General features: G+C 48.6%; 1 protein-coding gene across 1 annotated transcript; it reads left to right on the forward strand.

The window, feature by feature from the left end:
* Positions 1–65: 65 nt before the first annotated feature.
* On the forward strand, positions 66–24,887 carry SH3TC1 (SH3 domain and tetratricopeptide repeats 1; the record flags this gene model as incomplete). Its single annotated transcript, XM_083368050.1, has 17 exons — positions 66–368; positions 9,414–9,720; positions 10,915–11,042; positions 11,806–11,911; positions 12,782–12,922; positions 14,257–14,395; positions 14,524–14,597; positions 14,981–15,185; positions 15,778–15,905; positions 16,366–16,407; positions 16,741–18,423; positions 18,925–19,105; positions 20,328–20,478; positions 21,226–21,348; positions 21,482–21,632; positions 22,643–22,839; positions 24,391–24,887. The coding sequence occupies 17 exons, from the start codon at positions 66–68 to the stop codon at positions 24,625–24,627; spliced, it is 4,296 nt and encodes a 1,431-aa protein (XP_083224176.1). The 3' UTR covers positions 24,628–24,887.
* Positions 24,888–25,573: the final 686 nt, after the last annotated feature.

Raw genomic sequence — 25,573 nt, forward strand, 5'->3', positions numbered from 1 at the left:
GGCTGAGCGCAAACTTGGACGGGCTGCTACTACGCGTCTCTTGGGGGCGGCCAGGCGGGGTCTGGATGGACGGCGGGCCCCGGCGATGCGGGCCGGGGGTCGAGGCGGCTTTCGGACGGCTCTTCCCGGGCTCAGCTCAAGGTCGCGGACGAGAGCGGGTCAGACCTGCCCGCATCCGCCGCGGGTCTGCAGGCTGCTCCGTCCCTCGGCGGAGACCCGCTCCCGCGGGAACGGCCGCCTGGGGCGGTCTGCCCACCCAAAAAACCACGCTGAAAGTCGGCACGGATGCCTCGGCCGCGGAGCCAGGACCCCGCTGCTCCCGAAGTCGGGAGCCCTCTCCGGCCCTGCGGCAAACTCGGGGTTTAATTGTATTTTTGGTCCCGGAGTGGTTGGGCCCTCCCGGCTCCCAGGACCGAGGCTGTGCCAAAGATTGGGGCTTTTTTCCCCCCTGGTTTGGGATCCCCCCTCCCGGCACCTGTCTGTGGCGGCTCAGGCTGCCTGGGGCATTTTTCCTAGCTCAAGCAGGGTTGATGGTTAGTATTCTTTTAATGCAAATAATAAAGTAAGCAAAACGAAGAAAATTCCATGTTTTAATAACGATGTTAATAACTACTGCAACAATAAAGCTGTTATTATTCTTTTCCTATAATTTATATTACAAAATACTAGTCTTTGACTTGAAGTTGTGAAAGACACCCCCATCCCCCCCAGGGGGCATTTATGACCTTGATTCAAAACTTGGGAGCTTGGCAACCGGGCTGTATATATGGCCATTTCCGGCATTTTATGAGAGTTTTCTCAAAAAGCAGCAAAACTGGCCTACAACGGACCCTTGCTTCGCTTAATGACTGTGGCATTTGCTTAACAACTGTGGCAGTTGCTTTACAACCGCCTCAAAAAAAGCTGTAAAATCGCATTGGTGGCTGATCCAATTTATGACCGTCACGAGTTATGACCGATGTGCACACTCCATTAAATGTTCACAATCTGAGGACAATTCAGGGTGCCCGGATGGAATCTGATGCATTGCTGCTGGATTTCCTCCAGCTGGGCAGCTGAGGCAGAGGATTCCAACTTCCCAAATTCTGGGGACTGAAGTCCACAGTCTTTAAAATTGCACAGGTTGAGAAAGACCGTATTCATATGGAAATGTGGAAAAGAATAATAGTCTAGTCCAGGGCTAGGCAACCTTGGCTCTTTTATGACTCATGGACTTCAACTCCCAGAATTCCTGAGCTGACTCAGGAATTCTGGGAGTTGAAGTCCAAGAGTCATAAAAGAGCCGAGGTTGCCTACCCCTGGTCTAGTCGAAGCCAGCTTCATCCTAATTCAGAAGGCCAGATAAAAATCAAATGAAAACATATCCAATATTCTGGATAGTTGTCAGGACAGGTTCCTGGGAGGCAGGACACGTGTTTGTTAAAAACAAACAAGCAAAAAAGATTTGGTGCCCGTTTGCTAAACCGAGGCTGCTCTTGTAGTCTTAATTATTATTCTTGTAACACACAGAGGTCTACAGGGCAGCAAGTCTTACTCCTTGAGGAGCGGTTCATGAGCTTCATTTTTTGGGCCTGTGAAGTCCAGAGAGATAAAGAAAAACAAAGGAGGGGGGGAGTCATGAGGGTGCGCTCAAAGCCCCCCATGTTTACATACACGGTTGCTGGAATTGGGTATGTGTAGTTTAACGAAGAGAAGAGTGAGGGGGGACAGGATAGCAGTCTTCCAATATCTCAGGGGCTGCCCCAAAGAAGAGGGAGCCAAGCTATTCTCCAAAGCCCCAGAAGGCAGGACAAGAAGCAACGGATGGAAACTAGTCAAGGAGAGAAGCAACCTGGAACTAAGGAGAAACTTCCTGACAGTTAGAACAATTAACCAGTGGAACAACCTGCCTCCAGAGGTGGTGAATGCTCCAACACTGGAGGTTTTTAAGAAGAGACTGGACAGCCATTTGCCTGAAATGGTATAAGGTTTCCTGCCTGAGCAGGGGGTTGGACTAGATGACCTCCAAGGTACCTTCCAACAACAACAACTACTACTTCTTCTTCTTCTTCTTCTTCTTATTATTATTATTATTATTATTATTATTACCATAAAAATCCAGTCTTATGAGATTCATCGGGTCCCCTCGCCCACCCTGAGAGGCCCCTGTAGACCCCGCCATTCTGTTCTTTAAACAAACTTGATTGCCTAATTAAACAAGAAAAGATAAAAGACGGTAGAAATGGACTATTTAAAATTAACAAGTGCTGAATTCTTGCTGAGAAATCTGTATTTGGGCTTCGTTGTCAGGTGAATTTTCTTACTTGGTTCCTGGGGCTTTCCTTGGCGTCCCAGGTGGGAGTCAAAACAGAATGGCAGCCACAACTGCAAAATTGAAACCTGGGCTCTTTCTTTTGTGGGCGTCGTATAATTTTATTAAATATTTTACTTGAAAAACCAAATTAATATAAAGTGAGAAAAAAGACAGAAGAAATCAAAGAGAAAGCTACAAATGCAAGAAAGGGACAAGAAAAAAACCACACTTGTCTTTTCACATCACCTCACAAATACCTAGCTGGGCTTTAATTGGCTCCCCTTTGGAGTTTTGCCATCTTGAGCCAAGGCCAGAAGCATCAAGTGAAGCCACAGTTAAGTGGCCAAGTGTGCGCTGTCCTCACCGCTGCAAGGGAGGCGCAGACAGAGCACTCCTCCCCCTGTGTGAGGAGAATTCACACATGCTCCAATCCCTTCACCCAGTTGCTGGTCTCAGGAGTTACCCAGTTGTTTCAAGCAAATTGCCTGACTTCCCTCACGTACCTCATACCTGAATTCTGTTAACCTTCCCTTGTTGAAGTGACCCCAAAGCACCAAGACAGCCGAGGACCTGATTGGCAAATGGGATCCCCGGGACAGCCGAGGCACTGCCTGCTTCCTTAGCCGTGCCTGCTAGAAGAGTAGCCGTCAGAAGGGTGGGCAAGGAGGCAGCCTTTGTGGCGGGAAAAACAGCTGTTGGAAGCTCCCCCTGGGGTGAATTCGCATACACGGAGCTCAGTCAAGGAAGGAAATGCAGGTGATGGTCAGAAGTGGCCTTGTGGGAATCCCCCATCTGGCCCTTTAAGTTGAGGTTTCCTCCCCTCTTTATTGGCTGAAACCACCCCTGGCTGTTTTCCTGCTGCTAAATTGCTTTGCTTTTCCCCCTCAGCTCTGCATCTCGTTATCCTTCCTTCTCACCAGGTTTTTGGTCTGTTTCTGGGGTCTGGTGGCATGACTACAAATAGCCCCAAGAGTCCACAAAAAGAGGTAAGAGGCTCTGGAAATTTTTCAGGGACTGTTTCTGAGACGTGGTTAATATTTTCCTGACTGCAGTCTTGTTTTCAAAATTGTGGCTACTACTAGGTCCCCTTTTTTTTGGAAATCATTTTTACTTATTAGCAGCTTTCTGTAGAGGTATGAAAAGCTAACATTGGTTGACAGTGGGGAACTGAAGAAATATTTCAGTTACACTTTCTGGCGTTTTGGAGGCAAAAGCCTTAAACCTGGTGATGAAATTATGTTACCTGCTTTTCTGATTCAAATAATAGTGTAGTAGTGAAGAACAGGGATAAAAATGCAGCCATCCAACCAGTAAGCCATCATTTGCTCAGTGTGGACCTGCATTTTAATCCTGAGTTAATTATGGCAATGCCAGTAGAGCCAGCTACCTGTTACCCTTCAGGTGTTGCTGTTGTGAGTTTCTGATCTTTGGGCGTTGTTCATTTGTTTGTTGACGGTTGACATTTCCCAAACTTTTACTAGGAGAAAAAAGTACATTTTGCTTGCTATCTTCTGTAACGCTGGAAAGATTTATAAACTGTCAGAAAGACAGTTTATAAAATAATAATAATTACACAGGGAGCTTCTTACTTCTGAATGAGAGAGATAAAAATGCTGCTTTGAATGCAAATGCAAGGATATACAGTTAAATGTATGCAATAAGCTAGTACTTTATGACTACTTATATGCGTAGCTTTTTACCAAAAGCAAAACTGGGTCTGCTAATTGAATTGCCCTGGACCCATAACCCTGGTTGATCACAATGCTTATAAGCTATCACACCGACATTGGCTCTTAGCCACCACATATAGATTCCTCTGAGATGGTCACTCCCCAGCCAGGCCCTTCAGGCCTCCGGACAATGCTCGGCACCCATCGCTGCTGCGATCAAGTCTGAGGATTGCAAATCTGCCTTCCAAGTCAAGAACTTTGCATTCACCTCTGGTAAATTTCAGCTTGTTCTTCTCAAGTCTCCTTCTCTCGCGCTCACTCAAAACAATGTTACATTTTGTCCCTGTCCTGTGGAGAATGAGTTGAACCCCACAGTTGAGTATCCTCTTCCACAACTCTTTCTCCATCCCCCATTTCCATTATCTAAGTTGTTAACAGAGCGGCGGACTTGGTCCATAGCTGACCCTCCTCTCCCTCCACTTGATGAGGGTCACCAAGGAGACTCCGAGTCCTTTGGGAGTAGCCAGGATCCACCTCACACAGACCTGCTTTCTGCCCGACATTCCCTGGCTTGCTAGTGAGAGTCGAGGGGCACCTTCTTTTCAGCAAAGTAATTCACAGTCTCCATTTTCGAACAGGAATTCAGAGCCGCAGAGGACTGTTCCAAACCTCCCCACTGCCAGAGTTTGTGCAAGGGCGCGACTTAAATGCTCTTCAGGAGCTGCTCTTCTTAAATGTAGAGCAAGGCGCTGCGTGATGCGCTTCCGGTGTGAGGAGAGCCGTGATCCCTTTGGTTGCCTGCCCATGCTGTCCAGCTCTCCGCTCCAACCCCTGCCCAACCCCTGCCCCGTGTGGATGTTCCTCAGCAGACGGTGCAGAAACTCTGCAGGCAAACCAGCCAAGCGGGCAGGGCAATAAAGCAGGAAACGGGGGCCGGTCCTAAAGGAAACAATGAAAGGAAGCACTGGAGTCCCACCATCCCAACACCCGTTGTGTCCACAGCTTCCTTTCGGAGAAATTCAAAACAGCAGATCCACCGAAAAGGGATTTGGAAAGGGAGGGGTCGTGTTTTTGTGTTTTGATGTGCAGCAGAACCAAGGAAGTCCAAATCTGGGCATCTGGAAAGAGAATGTTGTGCGCCATCAAATGGTCTAACAAAAAAGTCTATTTAAAATATTGTTATTGCACTTTTCTACTCCAGAAGTGCTTAAGGTTGGTTTTCAAATTAAAATGGATTTAGAATGCCATCTATATATAAAACAGATAGCAGATGCTATAGTAAGCGGAAACCATTGGAAAATCACTTAGGTAAGACGAGAGAGAGAGAGAGAGAGAGAGAGAGAGAGAGAGAGAGAGAGAGAGAGAGAGAGAGAGAGAGCTGAAAATGCAGAGACCCAGGTGTGAGCCTCAGGTGGTCAAAACATTGTGCTTCTTCATAGCTGGTCTTGAGAGGCTGGGGCCACTCAGAGGGCATCTAGCGGCTCTAACGGGCCACACAGATTCATTCAAGCTACGCAGGCCTCTCGCAAGTGTTTGAAGAAGTTGGCCTGAGAAATGAACGGGGTAGCGAACACGGCTGGTGTAAGACTGGGGCTGCATGTATTGGTTGGAGGCAGCCGGTTTTGGACCGGCTGAAACTCCCGGGGTGTGTCTTCCTGGGCACCCCCATGCAGAGAATGTGTACTCTGACCCAAGAGATGACGAGACCCCCGGGTCATCCGGCCCAGTAGGCTTGCTCTAGAAATGGATGCACTTAAGGCCCCAACAGGCCACGGCAGACCCCACCCGATGGAAGGTCTCTGCCAAACCAGTTGGAGCTGGGAATGAGGTCTAGAATTGGGTTCTTACCTGCAAACTGGACTATCGAGTTTCCATATTGAACAAGACGGGAAGAGGGATTGGTTACTAATGCCGGTATTGTGTAGCAACAGTCAGGCCTCTCGTAGCAACAGCTTCTGGGGCTCATCTGGTGAGCTACCAGCTCCGGCTCCTCCAGGTGGCCAGAGGGATCCTGTGGTCTCTGGTTCTGTCCTTGATAAGGGATCCGGCAGAACCAGCGTGGTTATCCTCTGCTTCCCAGTGTAGATTATGTACCCGAGTGGCTGAATTCCAATCAAAATGAAGGCATCAATTGGAAATTCCGCCCAAGTTCCACAAATGTGTGTCATTTTATTTTTATTTATTTTATTTTAATTCCATTTATATCCCGCCCTTCTCCGAAGACTCAGGGCGGCTTACAAGCTTAGCAGTAGCCTTCATTCTATGTATATGCCTGCTTATTAGGGCTTTCACACCCCCCCAAGCGGCATTATTACAAAGTCAGCTTAATTGCCCTCAACAATCTGGGTCCTACTTGCTGTCAGAAGGGAGAGAGTCCATTTAGATTCTGACAGGCCTGGTAATCCTCACAGAGAACTTTTTCAGCAAGGAGAATCCCTTCCTGAGGGTTGAGCCTGGCCGATTGTCCCCTCGCCTCCCCTTTCCGTGGCTGAGAAGGAAGGGAGAGCCCAGGCCTGCCAGAGGATTCCAGCAAGGCTGTAGCTCAGCCTCCCTTCCCCCCCCTCCAGGCCCAGGGAGGAGGAGGAGGAGGAGGAGGAGGAGGAGGAGGAGGAGGAGGAGGAGGAGGAGGAGGAGGTCTCAATTCTTCTCTGCCAGCCCTGCCAGGACAGTAACTGACTGCGACATGTGTTGGCCCTCTGCGGCATGAATAGAATCTGCTCTCGCTCATATGGACACCTCAATCACTTTTTACTGGTCAGTACTGATATTTGATCTAGTCAGATCGACTCTAGGGTGGTGCACAAAAGGAACATCTCGGGAACAATTCAGAAACAATTCCCATATTAAATAGCTGCTCCCAGTTCTTCTAGGGGCCCTGTGAAGCCAGGTGTCCTTGAGGGGACCATGCATTCATAGCAGGGGGGGCTCTGCGCCTGCCCCCCTCCCTTCCTGTGCAGGCCTCGGGGAGACGCCAGGCTTTGGGGGCAAATGCAGACATGGCCTCTGGCCATCTGGCACGGGCCCATCAGGTCATCCCCTACCCCTGTCCAGCAGCACCTCTGCTTGGCCCTTTGCAGGGAAAGGAAGCCCCCCCCCAAGATGCAGGTGGCGCCTCCTGCACACTCCAAACCTCCCTCATGGATGGCTAGGTGGTGAAGCAGGAGACAAATTATTTGCTCCACCAGTTCCAGAACTCAGATGAGCTGGGGGCTCTTGGGTGCTTTGGGGCTGCTGTCCAGCTCTCCTTCCATTCCCCTGAGAAAGGAGTTTTTGCCCCTTGAGCTTCCAAAGGACAGGCTGAAGACGACACAGCAATGGCGGTTATAGTTAAGAAAGGAAAGCAAAAAGCTTCCTGCAGCATCAATTAGCCAATGGTGGAGCCTCTCTTAACTCTCCCCTCTTGTGAGCATCTTTGGCACTTTCACAGATGTTTCTGTTGTGGCATTTTAGGGAAGTGAGAGACCCCCACCCTGAGGAATTGGGCATCCAAGGCAACGGTCTGGAGGCAGAAGAAGCCCATCTTTAGAGCAATCCACTCCAGGCTCTGTAATTCATGAGCCATTGAGAGGAACTCCAGGCATGTGTGTGGTGGGGGTGGGGGTGGGAGAGAAGGTCATTTCTGTGCTCCAAGCTTGGACAGGTGAGAAAAGGGAGCTGGGCTGCTTTCCAAAAGCTCCACTGAGTCTCAGCACCGCTGCCTGGACTGGCCCCGTGAAGGTGAAACAAGAGACTGTGCAGTCCTTGATCCAGAAAATGGGGCCAAATGGGGCTTCTGAGTGGGGTCCTTGGGTGTTGAGGTCAACCTCAATGTCTGGTCACTCTCAGTCTGTTCAATTTGTGCAAACCTGAAGCATCGCAACAAGTGTCCTCAAACCGTTGGGGGTTAATTTGCAGCCGGCTCAGGAGTTGCCCCTCCCTGCGCTGTTGGGGGCTCTGAAGGCCCCTGGGTTCGAAAGCCACCCCTTCGCCTGGTCTCTGGAGGGTTTCCTGGCCGGCAGCAGTTTCCAGGGGGCCAGAGCGGCAGGGCTGACAACTGCGGCTAGGAGGAAGCAGGGATATTTTGGCTCTTGCAATTCTTGGGGGAAAAGAGGTTCATAAATTCACTTGGGCCCAGGAGGTCGGACAGGCTGTTTCTGAGCAAGACCTACCTTCAGGAAGAGGCTGTGAAGATTAACAGAGCCTGTTAAAGGTCAACGTGCTGTGTTTGCAGAAAGGGCCCGATTAGCCCACAGCCGACAGGAAAAGAAAGTGTGTGTGTGTGTTTGTGAGAGAGAGAGAACTGGGTGGGGGACGAGCTGGGAGCCTGAACAGGAAGGGAAGGATCAACACTTTTGGAGTGGCAGAGCGAAAACTGGAGTGAGCAAGACTGAAGGAGGTAGGTGCCTGCTAAGTTGGCTCTTTGGGTGTTAACTTTTTTCCACAACCTGAACGATGAGCAAAACTTTAGGGGCGATCCTGAGCAAGGAGAGGGGATCAGCGTCTGGCAGGAATGTCAGAAAGGCTGCCGACGCAGCTACCCGCTCTGGGACACCAGGGTGGGCCCAGGGCCATTGGTGGAAAGGGGCACTGCAGTGGCACCGATAGCTCAGTCTGAGTGGCTGAGAAAAGGAGGGCGGGGCCTTCTTGCAAGGAGGGGGAGGGGCCTCTGAGATTTGCACCCTGCTGCCTTCCCTGCCCTTTTCTCCCAGTGGCCCTCAAGATGCCCTTTGCAAGGCTGAGAAGGAAAAGGGCCGCGGGAGCGTCCCCTAGGATAGTTGCGGGCATCTGGGAAGCACGAAAGTGCCCATCTCCATCTGGCAGCCCTCCCCAGCAAGCATTCCTCCCACGGCAGCCAACAGGCAGGGAGGAATCCTGGCCCGTGCCGAGCCCAGCTGAGAAGGTCCCCTTCCTTCCGACTTCATCGTGACAGCTGCAGATGTTCCACTGCTCGGGGAGAGCCTTCTGAGCCCAGGCAGGTCTCCCATCTTTTCAGAAATCAAGGAAATAAAGAGGCAGCCTCGGCACACACGTTTCTCAAGACTCAGGGTCTCTGTTTCAGCAGAGCTGGTGTCCAGGTGTCTTCCTTTCTTCAGATCTATCAGAAATGGAGACCTGTCCGTGGGAATTATTTTATTTTATTTTATTTATTTTTATTTTTATTCCATTTATATCCCGCCCTTCTCCGAAGACTCAGGGCGGCTTACAAGCTTAGCAGTATTAGGCAGGACGGCTAACTGCTGAACGGGAATAAAGGAGGTGAACTCGCTTTCCTATTAAATTGATGAACTGCGGTTTCAGGTGCTCCAGAAACTTCCCAGGCGTGAGCTAGTTGCGTTCATGCAGCCGGACAGTCTTATTGCGCAGCTGAGGGTGCAAAAGGGGCGATGAAGAAACGCCTTGTCAAAGTCCACCCAGCGCCTGGCTCCTAGCAAAGGCGATCTTTTAACCAAAGATGGTTTGTCGCCATGTAGGCCTTGTGTGACCAGGTGTTTCTGCTGCCCAGACCGCAGCTAGAAAACATGGAGTCCTCAGGAGCGGCAGCAGAAGCAGCTGACGGGAGCCCTGAGGCCACCACCTCCGATGTCCTTCCCCCGGAAAAGCCTCCGCTCGGCTCTCCCCTTGACCCCGGAGCAGGGCAGACAGCGGGCTGGGAAGAAGAAGAGCCGGAGCTCCTGGGACAGCCAGACCCCGACGGCCGGATATGTCCACCTGCCCACTCGAAAGCCCTGCCGTCTCCAGCGCGGAAGGAGGGAGCTACACTGCAGCAGCCACAGAAAGGTAACACACACATATACAGACAGACACCCACCCAGCCACACAGACACCCCCCCCAATCTTTCCAGCTTCCCCTTAACTTTTGAATGGGTTTCTTCTCTGGGCTTTAGGGATGCTTCCCCCCCCCCCCCCGATATAATCTCTGGTTGGCCAGAGTGAAAGTTTGTGATCTCATTTTCTGACAAAATGTTTTACTAATTTGAGATGCCAAAGCTTTTGTGATTCAGCAAATTAAAACCTGCTGCAGGGCACAATTGCCACGACCCCATGGCTTGTAGCAAAGAAAGATGGGCATCAGCTAAAGTAATACATAAAATCAGGCAAAAATAAATATGGATAAATACTTTTATCATAAGTAACGGGAATGGTATTCAAATGTTTACTAATGTTTATATTTTATTTTGGGGGCTGATTCCCTGTCTTTCTACCCCGGAAGCACTCAAGGCTACAGACAAAATTTATAACAAAAGGAGAGTATTTAATTAACTATGCCAAAGAGAATAAAGTTTGCAATGGAGATTAAGTTCCTCAGAGGAGGGAAAAGTGAAGCTCTGGGAGAAGGGGGTCAAGCAGTCCACGGGGTGGGTGGGGGGTGTTCAGAGCTTGGGGGAAAGTCTTTATTCCTCTTGCTGGCAACCTGGGGCTCTGCTGGGCAGCCTGGACCAGGCCTCGGCCAGGCAAGGTCCATCAGAGGAGGGAGGAGAGCAAAGCCGCGGAGGTCAGGACGACATCTATTGGAAGAGCTCTGGGCGGGTCTGAAAGTGCTTCCCTCCCTCCCCTTCTCCTCGTGGGCACTGGGGAAGGGCTGGTCTGAGAGGCTTCCCAAAGTGGGTTTCTTGGCCGGGGCTCTGATCTGGCCATTGCCCGGCTGGCGGCTTTCCTTCATCTCTCTCTACGCCAAGGGTCCCTCCCGCTGCTCTCCTTTTCTGGATGGGTTTGCAGGGCAGATTCTATTACTCTTTTCAGGAAAGGTGGCGGTTATTTCACTTGCCTGTTTTCTGACTTTTTGCAATGCAAAGTGAAGTTCCCTTGCTCACGACTGAGCCCCATAGCTGCCCCACAGAAAAGAAACGGAGATGGGGTTTTGCCCTCAACAGACCAGGAAGCCCCACTGCCTTCAGCAGGGAGAGGGCGAAAGGAAAACTGAACGGCTGTTCCTGGGGAAGTTTCCATCACCCGTAAACCTGACATTTTCAGCTCTCTTCCTGAGGATAACCCTGATCAGACGAAGGACAGGCCTTCCCGATTCCCAGCTGCAGGGGTATCTGCAGGGAAGACTCCGTCTCCTGGAGAACGACAGCCAAGGGGCCGTGGCGGTTTTTAGTGTAAGTTTGTAAAGGTAGGACGAAAGGCGGCCTTTGTCTTATGAGCCCAGTGGCTCCTCCAATCTATTTCCAGGGTGGTGTGGAGAGGAGACGGGACATTTGCGCCACGGTTTTCCTCCTTTTGACAGGCGGGGCCTCTGTGGCCTCTTTTGCCACAAGTCAGACGTTCTCCTGAATGTAGGGAAGCTGCAGGGAGGGAGGTGGTTGAGGCTTCGCTGCAGTTCCCCTGTGTGCTTGGAAAGAGCGACGTGGGAAGGAGTTGGGGAAACCCCATGGAGCCAAGGGCTCTTCCCAAATTTGGGATCCTAGAACCTTTGGCTAGTAGAAAACACAGTGGTGGAGATCAGTGGTTCTGGACCTCCTGACCTGTGAGTTCCTCTTTCCTCTTGGTCCCCCCTCCCCTCCCTTTCCTAAAGAGATTTAGAGGTGCTTTTGTCTCACAAGATTCCATAGAGCGCTTTATATGGAGGTCAATTTCCGTTTCTACCTATGTAATTGTCTTAAACCATTCAGAAAATATACTTTTTTTAAACACATAGCATAATGGAATAATGATTGCCAAACTTATAAACACTTTTAAGAGCAGATGTAACCGGGCCAGTGAAAGGCAGAAATTAGCTGCAAAAGTCTATTTCCATTTTTGGCCAGCCATATTTGTGTAATACAGAATCAGGCTGCCACTATGACTTTCTTGTACTTAAGCTCAAAGATTTACTAGTTTTGTTCCCAGAAGAAATGCCCAGTTCCTCTTTGCCTTCCTCAGGAGTTGTCGGCCAGACTGCTGTCCATCCACAGTGAAGACCACCTCATTGCCATCACATTTTGGACCTTGGAGGAAATCTGGAAGTTTATAACTTACTATTCTCTTGGTAAAGCAACACACAAGAACATTTGGTATTTTGCCGGTTGTTGGTCCAGTGACTATGAAGACAATTGTTTAAGAAATGCAAATTTAAAGATCCAGTTTTAAATGTTGTGTCTGATAGTGCCTCAGTTAATTTCACACCGGGGGTTTTCATGGGTAGAGGCCAGAACTATTCAGACTGGATCCACCTCCCTGAGTCCAAGATCTAACCGTGGTTTTGGGCAGGTTTGTTTGCCTCTGCTGCACCGACTGCCCCTCTTCTTCCTCTCTAGTTTTCTCAACCTCTGAGCTGAGAGAAATGATTGACAGAACTGCTAGGGTTGTGAAAGTCGCCTTGCCCACTTATTCCTTCCCCATCCAAGGACAGCTTCAAGAATATACAATATACAGCTTCAGGAATATACAATCTGTTTTGTTACACTACAAGGCAAATAACTGGGGTGGGGGTGGAAAGCAACACGGCCACGGCCCCAATCTGCCAGTCCCACCCAGGGGAGTTTTTGCTGCTGGAAGGATCAGGAAAGGGAGATTTTGGTCAGAGGTGGGAAAGGGCTTGAGTTTAGGGACTGTTTTACTATTTTACTGTATTCAGGTTGAAATGATCAAAATCAGAAAATCCAACAATTGTCAAAATAAGGACGTTTCATTCTCCAACTTGTATTGATCAAAGGATCCTTTTTGCCCCATGGCACAGCTGCCCGTCCTTTTCTTCTTGAACCTGGGATGGATTAAGGGTAGAAATAATCTGGAGGTCAAGGAGTTTGTGTACCTCATCAAAAATTGTGGTACTTCCAGGAAGAATACGCTTCAGATTAATGCTACTTGTTTTTAAAGAATAAACCTTGTTGGATAATATGAAAAATGCCTTTGATAGGTTTCTTAAATCCCTGTCTGGAGACTCTGTTGCTGGACGACTCTTTCTGGCTCTCTTCACCAGAAGAAGCTGCTGGAATTGAGGTCCTCCTAGATGAGAATTGTCTCCAACGGGTGTACAGAGGACTCTTGATTCAAGAAGGTACCTGAGTTTTTATCTGCACTTGTGAAACTGTATTTAATGAGCTGAATGAGATGCGAGCAGAAGCTTTGGGCCCTGCCTCAGTTCCATAACCACCTGGGTGAGGGAGGAATAGATGACTTCAAATAAAGAAAAAAATAAGAGGTTCTGTTGGTTGGAAGGAAATTGGATTCGGAGATGGAGGTGCCTCTGTTCTGGCTGGGATCACACTTCTGTCCGTCTGTCTGTCTGTCTCCTCGGCTGTGCCAAGGCTCAGAACCGGTGTTTGTGTGGAGAGGCATACTTGAGGAGTTGCATTCACACATGGTTGCATTTGGCAACAGTTATCTGCAGCATGCTCTCTGTGATGCTAACCTCAAAAGAAAGGTCTCCAGAAATTGTAATTAGAACAAAATATGGAAAGGCTGCTGATCAGTGAAAAATACAGGAATTTCCCTGGGGGGGGGCTATTGATCTGCCTTTATTCCCCCCCCCCATTCCACCATGAAGAATAAGGATTTAGTTATACAAGATACTCATTTTGCAGTTGAGGCCAGTCTTTCTGGCTAAAGAACTGATGAAAAATCCCTCCTGAGAATTTGAAATCTTTGCCCATAAAAAATTAAATGGGGCATTGTTTTTTCCCCTTTAGTCGGCACTTTGCTTCATCTCTCCATCACCAGAGGGAAGCTGCAAACAGGAAAAGGAAAAAGCTTTCATTCCTGCCACTAAAATAGCTGCTGGCTGTTGGGCTCCCAGAGAAACAAGGAGCGACTAGTGGCTGAGCAAGGTCCTTGTTGCAGTCCAAGCCACAGGAGAGCTCCAAGGCAGCTGAGAAAGCAGGAATTCTGGCTTGGAATTCGTTCCCAGTCAGCTCCCAAGCCCTTCCTTCGGGAGGACTGGCCTTCTGGATTCCTCAAATACAAGCGCAACAAAGGGCCTAAGGACTGGCTGGTACCAGGTGGAGGGATAGCAGGAAGTGAGGTCTCAGAAGGGACCCTCCCTAGGCAGGGGAGGGGGAAGCACTTTCAGACTTGCAAGACCCTGTTACTGTAACTTTACATTAAAAGGAGTGTTATTGCTCATGATTTTGGTTTCCTCTCTGGACTACCTTGAGGGGCTGACATATTCCTTGTCTAACTGCTGTCCTGGCTGTAGCTTTTCCTCCTGTCTCCCAAGGTTATTCTCGCAGCCCATCTGCTCCACCTGGGGGAAAAAGAGCTACTTCAATCATGAGGTCTCCACTCTCCCACCAAGTAGTACTCAAAGCATAATGTTACTCTTTGATGAATGACAACCGCGTCCACAACTTCAAACTTTCCCCTCTGTTTCATGTGCTGCTTTCTCCCCTTCAGGTGCCTATTTTGGGTTTTGTCCTGAGAATGTTGATATAGCCAATCGAAGAGCCATTTGCCAGGTGGAATTGGCAGCTCCAGAGCAAGTCCGGAACAGCCACACCACAGATATCTTGGAGACGTCAGTGCCCTTCCACCAGTAGGTACCTGAGTTCCCTTGCGGAGCTTCTCTCTGTCTGAACGAGAGCTCCGGAGACTAGCTTATCTTCAATGCGTTGCAGTGATGCCATTTATGTTTGGTTGAATATTATTTTCTTGAATTTGTAGATGGTTTCTGAAAGCAAATGCAGCCTCTGACGGGTTTGCCTGCATAACTGCACTTCCAGTCACAGATCAAGTGGGTAAGGAGCAATAATTAAAACTGGACTTTTAATTTCTGCTTCTGTATCTTGAAGAGGTCTCTTCACCATAACATTTGACCTCCATCTTGCCCCAGTAGGCATTGCACTGTCATGGGATCCCCAGTTGCCTTTGCCGCCTCCCCCTTCATCATCAGGATCATATATGAGGAATGTTCAAAGCTCATTATTTCTATCTGGTCTTTTTTTCTGGTTATTGCAGGGGTTGTTATTATACACTAAGAAATACGCTCCACTTTTAAGCTGGATGGGTTTAATGACCTCCTATTTCTAATGTTACTCTCTGTGAAACTTGTAACATTAAAATTAACATCTCTGACATGTTATGGACTTGTTTGATATCTTCCCAATTCTGTATCGTCCAGCCACAGGATTATCTGCCGCAGTCGTCAGCCATGAAAGTGTTGTGCCAGACGAGATCAGTTTCCAAAAAGGAGACACAATTGAAATCATTGGCTATTTCATGAAATGCATGCCTTGGTTTGTGGGAAGGCGACTCTCTACGGGCCAGGTTGGCTTTGTGCAGAGCAGTTGTGTGGAGCCCGAGGGCTTCGTGGCCATCAATGCAGAGTAAGCACCCTTCAAGCCAATGACACTTGTCATGTATCACGTCAGGTGAGGCAGAAAAGGTTGTTTCTGACCTGGGTTGGTGATAATGAAGCAGATCTGTGTCCCTTTCTCTGCATCAAGTGTTATGCATCCAGGTGAAGAGAACACATACACACTTACATAGCAGTCACCAACAGGGGGCGTTGAACTATAACTGTTTTGGCGGGAACCCAGGTTTCGGCGGGAAACAGTGGTTCAAACCGATTGGCCGGCTGCTCACATGGCCAGGTATAAAAGGAGGGCAGGTAACCCCTATTCCCCAGTACAGTCACCTCCACCTAATAAAGATCTGCCATGCTGTACTCATCTCGGCGTCCTTCCTGCTCTTCAGAACCCACAACACAACATCAAGGAAGATGGCCGATGGGATAGCCTTATGATTGATCAGCAGACTTTCCTTAAAGATAATGTCGCCAACGCCTTTATCTTCCCATCTCCCATTTTTCCCCCTACTTTTCACACTGCTTCCTTGCTCCTCCTCATTTTTTGGTAAGGATGACTTGCCTGGAAAGCCATACATGTCCTAAAATTGCCATATTTTTCCCTTTCTCAGACTTCCATACATGGATTTCTTCGAGGAAGACGGTGATTCTTTCATGAAAGAGGAATCCCTTTTGGATAACCTGACCAGGCTCTTGACACAAACCTCCCAGGAGAATATTTGCAGCATCTATCAAATTGGTGAGCAGTTCCTGTGCAGAATGTAGGTGCAAGGCTTCTGGGCGCCTCTTGGATTTGACATTTTGATAAAAAGAAAAATACAAGTGGCTGTATGGACTACCAAGTTATATATCACTTACATTTCGTTAGCCTCCAGCTCAAGGAACTGAATGAGCGTGAATTTAAAGATTCAATCATTTGGATATTTCAGCAGGATGAAGCTTAAATGAGAATGAATATAGCCAGAATATGATTTTCCTCAATTTCAAAGGATTTAATAGGTCATTTCTCAGCTTTTCTGCACTTAAGAAAAATTGGAAGGTCTGCTTACTGCCACTCACTGTCCCCAGGGTGTTGCAGAATCCCCTGTGATGCACCAGGAGGGGAGTTCGAGTCTCACTACAGTATTAGGCCTCCCACAGTAGACAGTCAATGAGCCAAACATGGGCTGAACAATGTCCTCATTTGTCTCATCTTATAGATGCAGAGAATGATGCTGGCCTTCAAAAACCTCGTGAACAAGGTAAAAGGTGTAAAGATTCAAGAGGGAGGGGACATTTTCCTTTTTTTAAGTGTAAAACAAGGTGGAGGAGGAAACATTGGTCTAACATGAAGTGTGATGGAAGCTTTATGTGGTACCTTTAATGAAGATACCTAATGAAGTTATGTTTTATATGTAGTCTAAAGAGAAGGACTAGGGGTGACATGATAGCAGTCTTCTGACGTTTGAGGGGCTTCCACAGAGAAGAGTGAGAGGGTTCAACCTACTCTCCGAAGGGCCTGAGGGAAAGACAAGAAGCAACAGAGGGAAACTTGTCAAGGAGTGATCCAAAAACTTCTTTTTTTTGTCTTTCAGAAATGCCACCTTCCTTCTTTAATGAAAAGGAGAGTCCAATTCCATGCAGAGCGGTGCGGTCACTAATGAAGATGAAGGACTTTCAACTGACTGAGGATAAGAAGCAGCAGCCCCCCACTTCTGACAGGCAGGAGGATCCTCCCCTTTTGCAGAAGCCACATTTCTCCGTGTGCCAGGATGGTACTTTGGGGCCAGAAATTCTTGATTCGTTATTGTCATTTTTGAATCGGGAAGGCTACGAAGATGGCTTCGGGGGCCTCTACGACCCTCCGTTGTCCTTTCTCAAGATGTCCTTCCATGGTGATGCCACTGAGCAAGAGCTGATGGATTTCTTGGCTCGAGCCCGGGCAGTGGCCAGACAAGCCGACCTGCCCTGGGCCATGACGCGGTTGTGCTACCTGCTGGGGAGAATGAGTCTCTGGAAGTTCAAGCTGTCTCAGGCTCGGGTGTATTTTGAAGAAGCTCTGGCAACTCTACGGGGGGATTTTCGTGACCTCCACTTGGTAGCTACTCTCTATATCCATCTAACAGGCATTTACCTGAAACAGAAGAACATGGAAAAAAGTGCTTGCTTCCTTGACAAAGCTGCCTCTTTGCTGATGGGCATGTCCAGCGACACAGACGGTGCAGAGATGTCACTAGAGATCTTGAAATACGCCTTGAAAAGGGCCGTGCTCAGCCAGAGCAGAAACGCTGAGGCCAGAGCCTGCTTCCTGCTGGCAAAGCATTGCCTGAGCTTCAAGCAAGGGCAGGAACCGGCCCCCTTCCTGGAAAGGCTGCAGCAACTGCTGAATATGGGCCAGGGGTTGCCCAACGGCAGAGGGTCCGTGGACTGCTACTTAAAGCTTGGACAACTCTACAGCAAGAAGTGCCTGCCCCGTCTTGCGCTCAGCTGCGCCAAGGTGGTGTCTTCCCACAGCTCCTGTTCTCTGCAGGAGTTGTTCAGGAGTATTGATTTGGTGTTAAGGAACTCCTCCGCAGTCCACAGTCCCACACCTGGGGGACAAATGCACCCTTCCCTCATGGCCTTTTACCTCAGAGAACTGCTTAGCAAGCTGGAAGGGAGCAGGGGCTGCCAGAAACTGTGCAGCATCATTTACTATGAACTTTCTCAGCTGCATAGCCGATACAAGCAATACAAAAAAGCCATTGGTTACATGGAGGAGGTTCTAGAGCTGAACATGAGTGCACAGCTGGAAGACACTGTTGACCACTTCATTTTCCTGAGCTGGCTCTACATCCTCCTTCAGCAGAATGAGACGGCTCTGCACATTTTAAATGCAGTCACAGAGTCCCGCTGGAGCACCCGCCAGCAGTTGGGTGTCATCCATAACATGGCGGCCATTAGTCTGAGACGGCAGAACCAGCCCAGGCGAGCTGCAGAGAGCTACTTCAAAGCTCTGAGCATTTCCAGAGAGTTGGGAAGCATGGCTAATGAGGCGGTGGCTTTGGCCAACCTGGGCGTCTTGTGCCTGCGCTCATCTGCCCAAGGCCTGGGGGAATGTTTCTTGATCAAAGCCATCCAGCTCTTCTCCCAACTCTCCAGTGGAGAATGTGGGGGGAACTTCGTGGCCATCCTCCTCCGGCTGGGGCGCCACTATGCCCATGGGGTTCAGAAGGAGAAGGGGCGGAGTTGCTATGAGTGGGCCTTTCTGATTGCAATGAAACTCGAGGATGTGGAAGGTAAATTCATTTCCCGGGTTCACAATTAGTATAAATAATGTGCAGCTTTTACCTAGCTACCAAGGTGAGGAGCCACTGCCCGGAGGAGCTAAGCTGGATATCTTATGGTTTGAGGGCGTTACTCAACTTTCTTTTGTCTGCTCACACACATTTCAAGGCAAGTCTGCTTGATGTCTTCGCTTTTCCCTCTGCTATGATCTGGAACCATAAAGGGATAGAAGACACAAGAAGAGACGGTAGCAGCTTCTGTCCCCTCTTCCTCCTCCTTCTGTTATTCCTATTCTTACTTTCAATACCCAAAGGACTGGTAAGTTTCTAAAACTTTGCAAATTCTTTGGATTATGCTTTGAGCAAGGTTCTGTGTAGAGTAAGATTTTCTCATGCCTTCTTCCTTGACGCACATAAATGGCTGCTCTGTAGACTGATGAAAAGCTGTGGGGGCTGAAGGTGTCTTGCTGTTGACTTTGTTGCATTAATTGGCCAACCACTCCTCCTTTCTAGGGCAACTCCAGGCCGTCCAGCATCTGTGTCATTTCTACAGCATGGTTGTCCCAGATCCAGCACAGTGTGTCCTTTACAACGAATATCAGCTCACCTTGGTTAGGAGGATGTCTGACAAGGTCATGGAAGGGCAGGTGCTAGAGACCATGAGCCAGCTCTATCTGTCTCTGGGAACAGAAAGGTAGGAACTGCAATGCACAAGCTTCTGCCTTTCAGATGAAGAGGGTTTTGACACTCGGCCACTTTGTTACTGAGCTGGACACAAAAGTGCCCTTTTGCAGGCAGAAGAGTCTCTGTTCTTCTGGACAAAAAGTTATTTTATCCCAAGAACAGGCCCTCTTCTGATGTCTGGGATTAAAGTTTCCATCATCGCGAGCCAGTTTACCCTGTCCTGGCAGGGACAAGCCGCTGGACAAGCCGCGTTGTTCAGCCTTTCCTCACAGTTGCTGCAGGATGCCTACATTCTCTCTAAGGGGGTCAGGCATTCCAGTCTTTGAAGTTAAGAGACCCACAGAAACAGGCTTGCGAAAGTGGTGCTGAGAAGACCCGGCTTACGATACTGCAGGGAAAGCCCTGGAGGACCCTGGCCTGCCACTTTCCTTCTGACTTTACGAGTTTCACGACAAGCAGAATTTCAACTGGTGGAGCTTGTCTAAATTCTCTCATCCTGAGAGCTTTATGTGCTCCACTTTTATCCCTGTGTGGTGCAGGAACCATGCCAGACAAAAATTCCACCAGCAGGGAGAGATTGGTTGACTGCAGTTCTGCATGAGGATCTCTAACTTGCAGGGCTGGTGTTGATGTTACTATAGATCTAGTCATATTTCTGTCCAAGTGTCGTTAGTTTGATCACAGTCTCCAAGAGGTTTCTAACCAGAATGGTTTCCACAGCTGCTAAGAGGGAGAATATCCCACAGCAGACAGAGCAACCGGCTCAGGACAGAGTCTCTTTAAGTTATCAGGCTATAATGGTGATAGTGGGAGTTTTGTACTGTCAGATTTGCAAGATTGATGTTAGCCTTCCAGGTAAACCAGATAGGAAACATGGCTGGATAAGCTAATTCTGCTTTATTGTAAAGCTACATTAACAGGAACTTGCAAATCTGAATGTACAATTCTCCCCTGTCACTCCCAAAGGTGCTTTTTCCCCCCAAAAGGCAACTGGACTTTCTTAGTGTTTTCTTTGACAATGTTTTGCTTCTTATCTAAGAAACCTCTTCAGTTCTGAACTGAACGGGAAGCCTCTCAAACATGGCTTTGGTTTCATGGGTTTCCTGAGTATGGCAGAAGGATCTAAAGTAAAGGATCCACAATATACCAAAGTATATTGGTTGGTTGGTCCTCAGAGGTTTTGAGAGTAACAGTACAAGGTCAGCCGGATGGTGTTTCTCTGTCCGCTTCAGGGCCTGCCGTTTTGCCCTGGACTACCTCAAGAGAAGCCTTGGGATATTCATCGATCTTCAGGCCAAAAGCAAGGAGGCTCAGGCCTGGCTTCAGGCAGGAAAGATCTACTACGCACTGCGGGAGAATGAATTAGTTGACGTTTATATCCAGGTAAGAGGAATGATCTGGGGAGGTCACTGACAGCAAATCTAGAAATACGTGTTTCAGGTTCAGTGTTTTTCAAATGTTACCAAGCTGGTGGTCTAAATTAAGCGAATATCTTTCAACATGCTACATAAATAGTCCTTGTTTAGTGACTGACTCGTTAAGTCACCACTCACAGTTTCAACAGTGAGAAATTAATTCTTGCATTTATGACCTTTGCAAGTCTGTAAAGCAAAGGAAAACTGAATTAAGACCATGAACACAGTCATGGTTTCACTTAGCAACCACTTAATGACTGAGTTGCTGGTCATAATTGTGGTTGTAAAACAAGGGCTACCTGTGTAATAAATTTGACATAACTGCCTAGAACAGAGGTCTTCAAACTTGGCCCTTTTATGACTTGTGGACTTCAACTCCCAGAATTCCTCAGCCAGAGTTGCTCTTGCCTAGACCGTCTTCTCTCTGGTGCCTTTAGCATCACCAAGTTTAGCTGAAATGATGGGATTTGGAGTGATTCAAGAAGATCTCCTACATTTCCAGCAAAGAGGAAATGACCCAGTTCTTATTCAAATGTAAAATGTGACACCAGGGAGAGGCGGCTAGCAGCAGTTCTAATTCCATAAGGTCTATTTATGGAACACTGGAAGAAGGGGAGAAAAAGTGGATTAGAAGCAGCTTTTGGTTGTGTTGCGCTCCTGTTGGAACTGTTCCTTTTGTCTTGCTCCATCTGGCAGAACCCTCCTTTCCTCCTAGGTTGCTCACAACACGGCTCTGAGTTCTCAGGACCCCAATTTAGAAATGGAAATGCTCGAAGCCTCGGGAGACATATTTTTCAATGGAGACTGGGACAAGGAAAGGGCAGCGCCCTTCTACAGGGTGGGTATACTCTTCCCACCTTCTCACGGGTTGTCCTCCAGACATTGGGCAGATAAGGCTGAGTGACTGATACCTTTGTGACGTTACATTCCGCCAGACAGCCCTTTGCGTTCTTCTCCCGCTCTTGCTTTAGGACAAGGCTCTGCCACTCGCCATGAAGGCCAAAAACGGCAGCGCTGAACTTCGCCTCTTCAACAAGTTGGTTGGGTTGTTCTTGACCTTACAGAAGTATGAAGAATGTCTCGGATACGCCCAGACTTCGTTAATGCTCAGTGTCAATTTAGGTAAACCTGTCTAATGCATTTCCGAAAGTCACCTGGGGGTGTCGATGAAGATTCTTGGTCATCCAGGCAAAGGTGTCTGAAGGTTGAATCGTGGCAACTAATTGTTTTGTCAGCTTCCGATGTTTTATTGTTCATCCAAGCAGCTTCATGAGTCAGAGCAAGCTAGTTAGGCAGAGAATCACTGGAACATACCAATGCCTGCCACACCAACCTCAGGGATTTTCTCCCAAAAATGCGTTGCAATAGGTCGATGAAGACTCTTCGTCATACAGGCAAAGGTGTCTGAAGGTTGAATGACTCTCTGCTCACTTGACTTGCTCTGGCTGATGAAGCTGCTTGGATGAGCACCAAAACATCTCAAGCTAAGAAAAAATTAGTCCAGTTGTCATGATTCAACCTTCAGTCCCTTGATTCAAAGTTGTAGCTAAAGAGACGTATCGTTGGCCTTGTGTCAGTGCAATCTCCACAAATGCTTCTACGGTGCACAGGGTGGAAAGGGGGAAAAAAGGAGGGCTGAATCCAGGGATTGACAGGTTTTGCCAGAGTTGTTTAAAGTATTTACATTTGGTATTCTTTTGAGACTGTTTTTCCTTCGGCCCCTACTCCCATGTCTCAGGCTGGACCGCTCTTGAAGCAACATCTCAAGGGCCAGTTTTGGAGGCTTCAAAGACTGTTTGGCAGCTAGTATTTTGCCAAGCAGGCGAGTCAAAATCCAAACTATTCTGGGAAATTATGCTTCCTGTCATCCTCAGATATCCTCTGTAGAATCAAACATAGTGGCCAACAACCGTTCTCAGGAACTTTAATGAATTTTATTGCCGCCATCAAAGCAGGTATCTCAGCATAAGTGAAGAGCCAAGTCTTGCGTTAAGGAGACATTGAGTTTCTCCTGGTGGCATATTTTGGGCCTGCTGTTCACTCCTAAACACGGTGAATCAGGATCATCCCTGGTCTGCTGCCTGCTGTCTTCCTCTCTTTGATGGCTGGTTTTCTCTCTGCTTCTTGGCTAGGAGACCAGCTAAGTGAGCGAGTGGCCTACCACCGCCTGGCGGTCATCCACCATCACTTGGGTCAGTGTGAACTGGCTGAGCATTTCTTCCTCAAAGCCATTTCCCTTTGCCCCTCCCCGCTGGAGTTTGACGAGGAAGCCCTCTATTATGTCAAAGTATACCTTCTCCTGGGAGACATCACCTTCTACGACCTGAAGGTAAGACAGGAATAAGAACCTGAAGACAGGAAATCCCTTTTGCTTCACCTGGTTGTGGAATCTTTACTTAGGAAGGGAGACACAGGAATACAGACCAGAACAGAAGGAGAAGCTGGGATGATTTCAAACAATCTATGCTAAGGGTGGCTTTCGTCATGTTTTGCCCAAAATAAATTGGATCATCTTACCAGAAAGGCAGAGATCCACAAGAAGCTCAGCAGAGGCTGGTCTTTATCTCCCAAGATTCATAGCTTCTTAATGGCAGCTCCCCTGTGTCCCTCTCCCCTTTAATTTGATGAGGAAGCCTTGCTGATTTAGAGAACTCGGGCTGTGATTGTTTTTCAAATGCTATTTTCCCCAGTGACTGCTGCCTCTCTCTCTCTCCCCACCTCAGTGCATTGGCCCCTTTTAAAGAATTTGTGTAAAGGAGAGGGGCAATCAAGTTGTGGCCTTCAGTCCACAGCCTCTTACAAATAATTCAAAGGTGCAAAATGTTTTTGTAGAAAGTAAAGGCTTCTAATTTTAGATGAGCGCATGTGCCGTCCTCATTACACTGATGCTTGTTCTTGCACACCTTTCTTTCTTACACACACACCCACCCCTCTTCTGCACCTTCCTGCCTTCTTTGCAGGCTGAGGAAGCTTCAGCTCTCCCCGCCACCAGCTTGGGAAGCCGGGTGAGAAGCCCGGCCTGTTATCACTCCCCAACAGAAGCGAAATGCAGGGATTAGACTCGATAAGAAGCCAGGGGAGGAAAGGAAAAAAGTGGGGGACAGTCCTGAGGGGCTGGGATGGCTGGAGGGACCCCATGGCAGGCAGGCAGGCGAGGGGCACGGCGACGGGACCCAGGGGGAATAAAGCAGCTGGAGGCGGTGGCGGCACCGAAACCGCCCCCCCCCCGTCGCCTGCCCCCTTCCCGGCAGAAGCAGGCAGGCAGGCAGAAGCAGGCAGGGCAGGAGGCTGACCACAAAAGGCGCTCTGGCCTTTCTTGAAACGCTGGCCCAGAATGAGCTTTGCCACCTTTGCCGAATCTCAGTGGCAGATGTGTGAGACGGTGTGTGTGGGAAGGCTGTGTAATCGCCATTGGAGGTTGGAATAAGGGAGGGAGGTTGTGGCTGCCTTACCTCAGCGGGCGTCCAAAGCTGCCAACTTCCGGGTTGCCGAGCCGAGCCAGCCGAGCCGAGCCAGTAGGAGGAGCCAAGAGTGAGGCAGATCGCGGAGTTGTTATTGTTGATTGGTTGCAGAGTGCTGGCTCTGTGATTGGTTGCTGTGGGTGTGGAGGGGGAGTTCTCCCTTTTTCCCGCCTTTTTCCTTTGGGTGCTCCGGGATTTACCTGACGATGCTCCTGACTGGTTTGTTGGCTACATAGGCGTAAAATGTATTTATTTATATAAAACTCCAAGTTCGTGTCAGCGTCTCTGACTTCGTTTGGACAGCTGCTGGGCAATCCCCGGACACCCTTGTTGTTTTCCTAGGCTTCGACTTACCAACCAGCCTGTTTCCATTTTTTTTTAAAAAAAAGGTAATCGCAGTCTCTTGCTTGATGTTTCAGGATCCTTTTGATGCCGCAGGATATTATAATTTGGCCCTGGCTGCTGCCATGGACTTGGGGAACAAGAAGGCGCAACTGAAGATTTACACCAGACTGGCCATAATTTACCACAATTTCCTTATCGACCGAGAGATGTCCCTCTTCTTCTACCAGAAAGCCAGAGCCTTCGCCACGGAGCTAAATATTTGCAGAATCAACCTCTCTCCAGACCAGCCTCCCGGGAGGAAGGTCCCATGAGGCGGCTCTCCCTCTAGACACTGGCTGGGGGGCTTGCGAGGGGCAGACGGCAACCCCCTTTTTTCTGGCACCCGAGGCCAAGAGCTTCAGTTTCTGCAGCACTCGGCATCTCCTCCTCTTTCCCCCCCCATTTCCCCCCCAAAATAAGGACCAAGTCAAGAAAGAAAAGCATCAGGGATGATCCCGGAAGGAGCTGGCTATGAAACCACAGAACAGTTGAAGTCAGCGAACGTGTTCAAATGAAAGCGTCTAACTGAAAATAATAAATATGCTAAAATAATATACAAACTGAAGCTTAACATTTTCTCATGCTCCAATTTTAACATAGTTCCAGGTTTGTTTGGGAAATGGTGTTTACAGTATATGTTACCTGAGGCAGCAACTGATGGATCTCCATATGAAAAAGAGTAAAAGTAAAGCAGTAAGGTTCGGTGGGGGACCCAGTTACAGTCAGGGTTTCCCTAGCACTCCCAGAGAGCGGGCTCATCGAATTCTGTTCAACATCCTCTTGTGTCCATGAAGGACTGCAGGGCGGTTGTGGTCTTCAGATGTTCTAAAGGATCTAGAGAGTTGGGCCTTGGCTTAGTCTTTTTTCTTTTAGGGCGAGAAAGAAAAGCTCAAATATGTCTGAGCCATTCAAGAGAACTTGACAAGGTGTGACATGAGGAAGCTGGGTGCCTTCCAGTACATTCCCTTTATAGCAACTGTCACTGTCTGTTTCAGGATTATCCTTAGATGCCCCTCCGTGCAACTGAGCCAGTTACAACAGATTCTTTCTGTTGGAGCAGAACACGTATGTCCTCATCCTGGAATAAATCTGACAAGAATTTCCTCAACCCAAAAGCACAGAAGGAACTGAAGATCAATGAAAGAAACACTGGATGCCCAGTTCTTTGCATGCAAGGTGCCTCTTTCTTCCTCAAATCAACATGCAGAACAGAGCGAC

The sequence above is a fragment of the Vipera ursinii genome, assembly GCF_947247035.1.
Source record: "Vipera ursinii genome assembly, chromosome: 7".
Taxonomy (NCBI): domain Eukaryota; kingdom Metazoa; phylum Chordata; class Lepidosauria; order Squamata; family Viperidae; genus Vipera; species Vipera ursinii.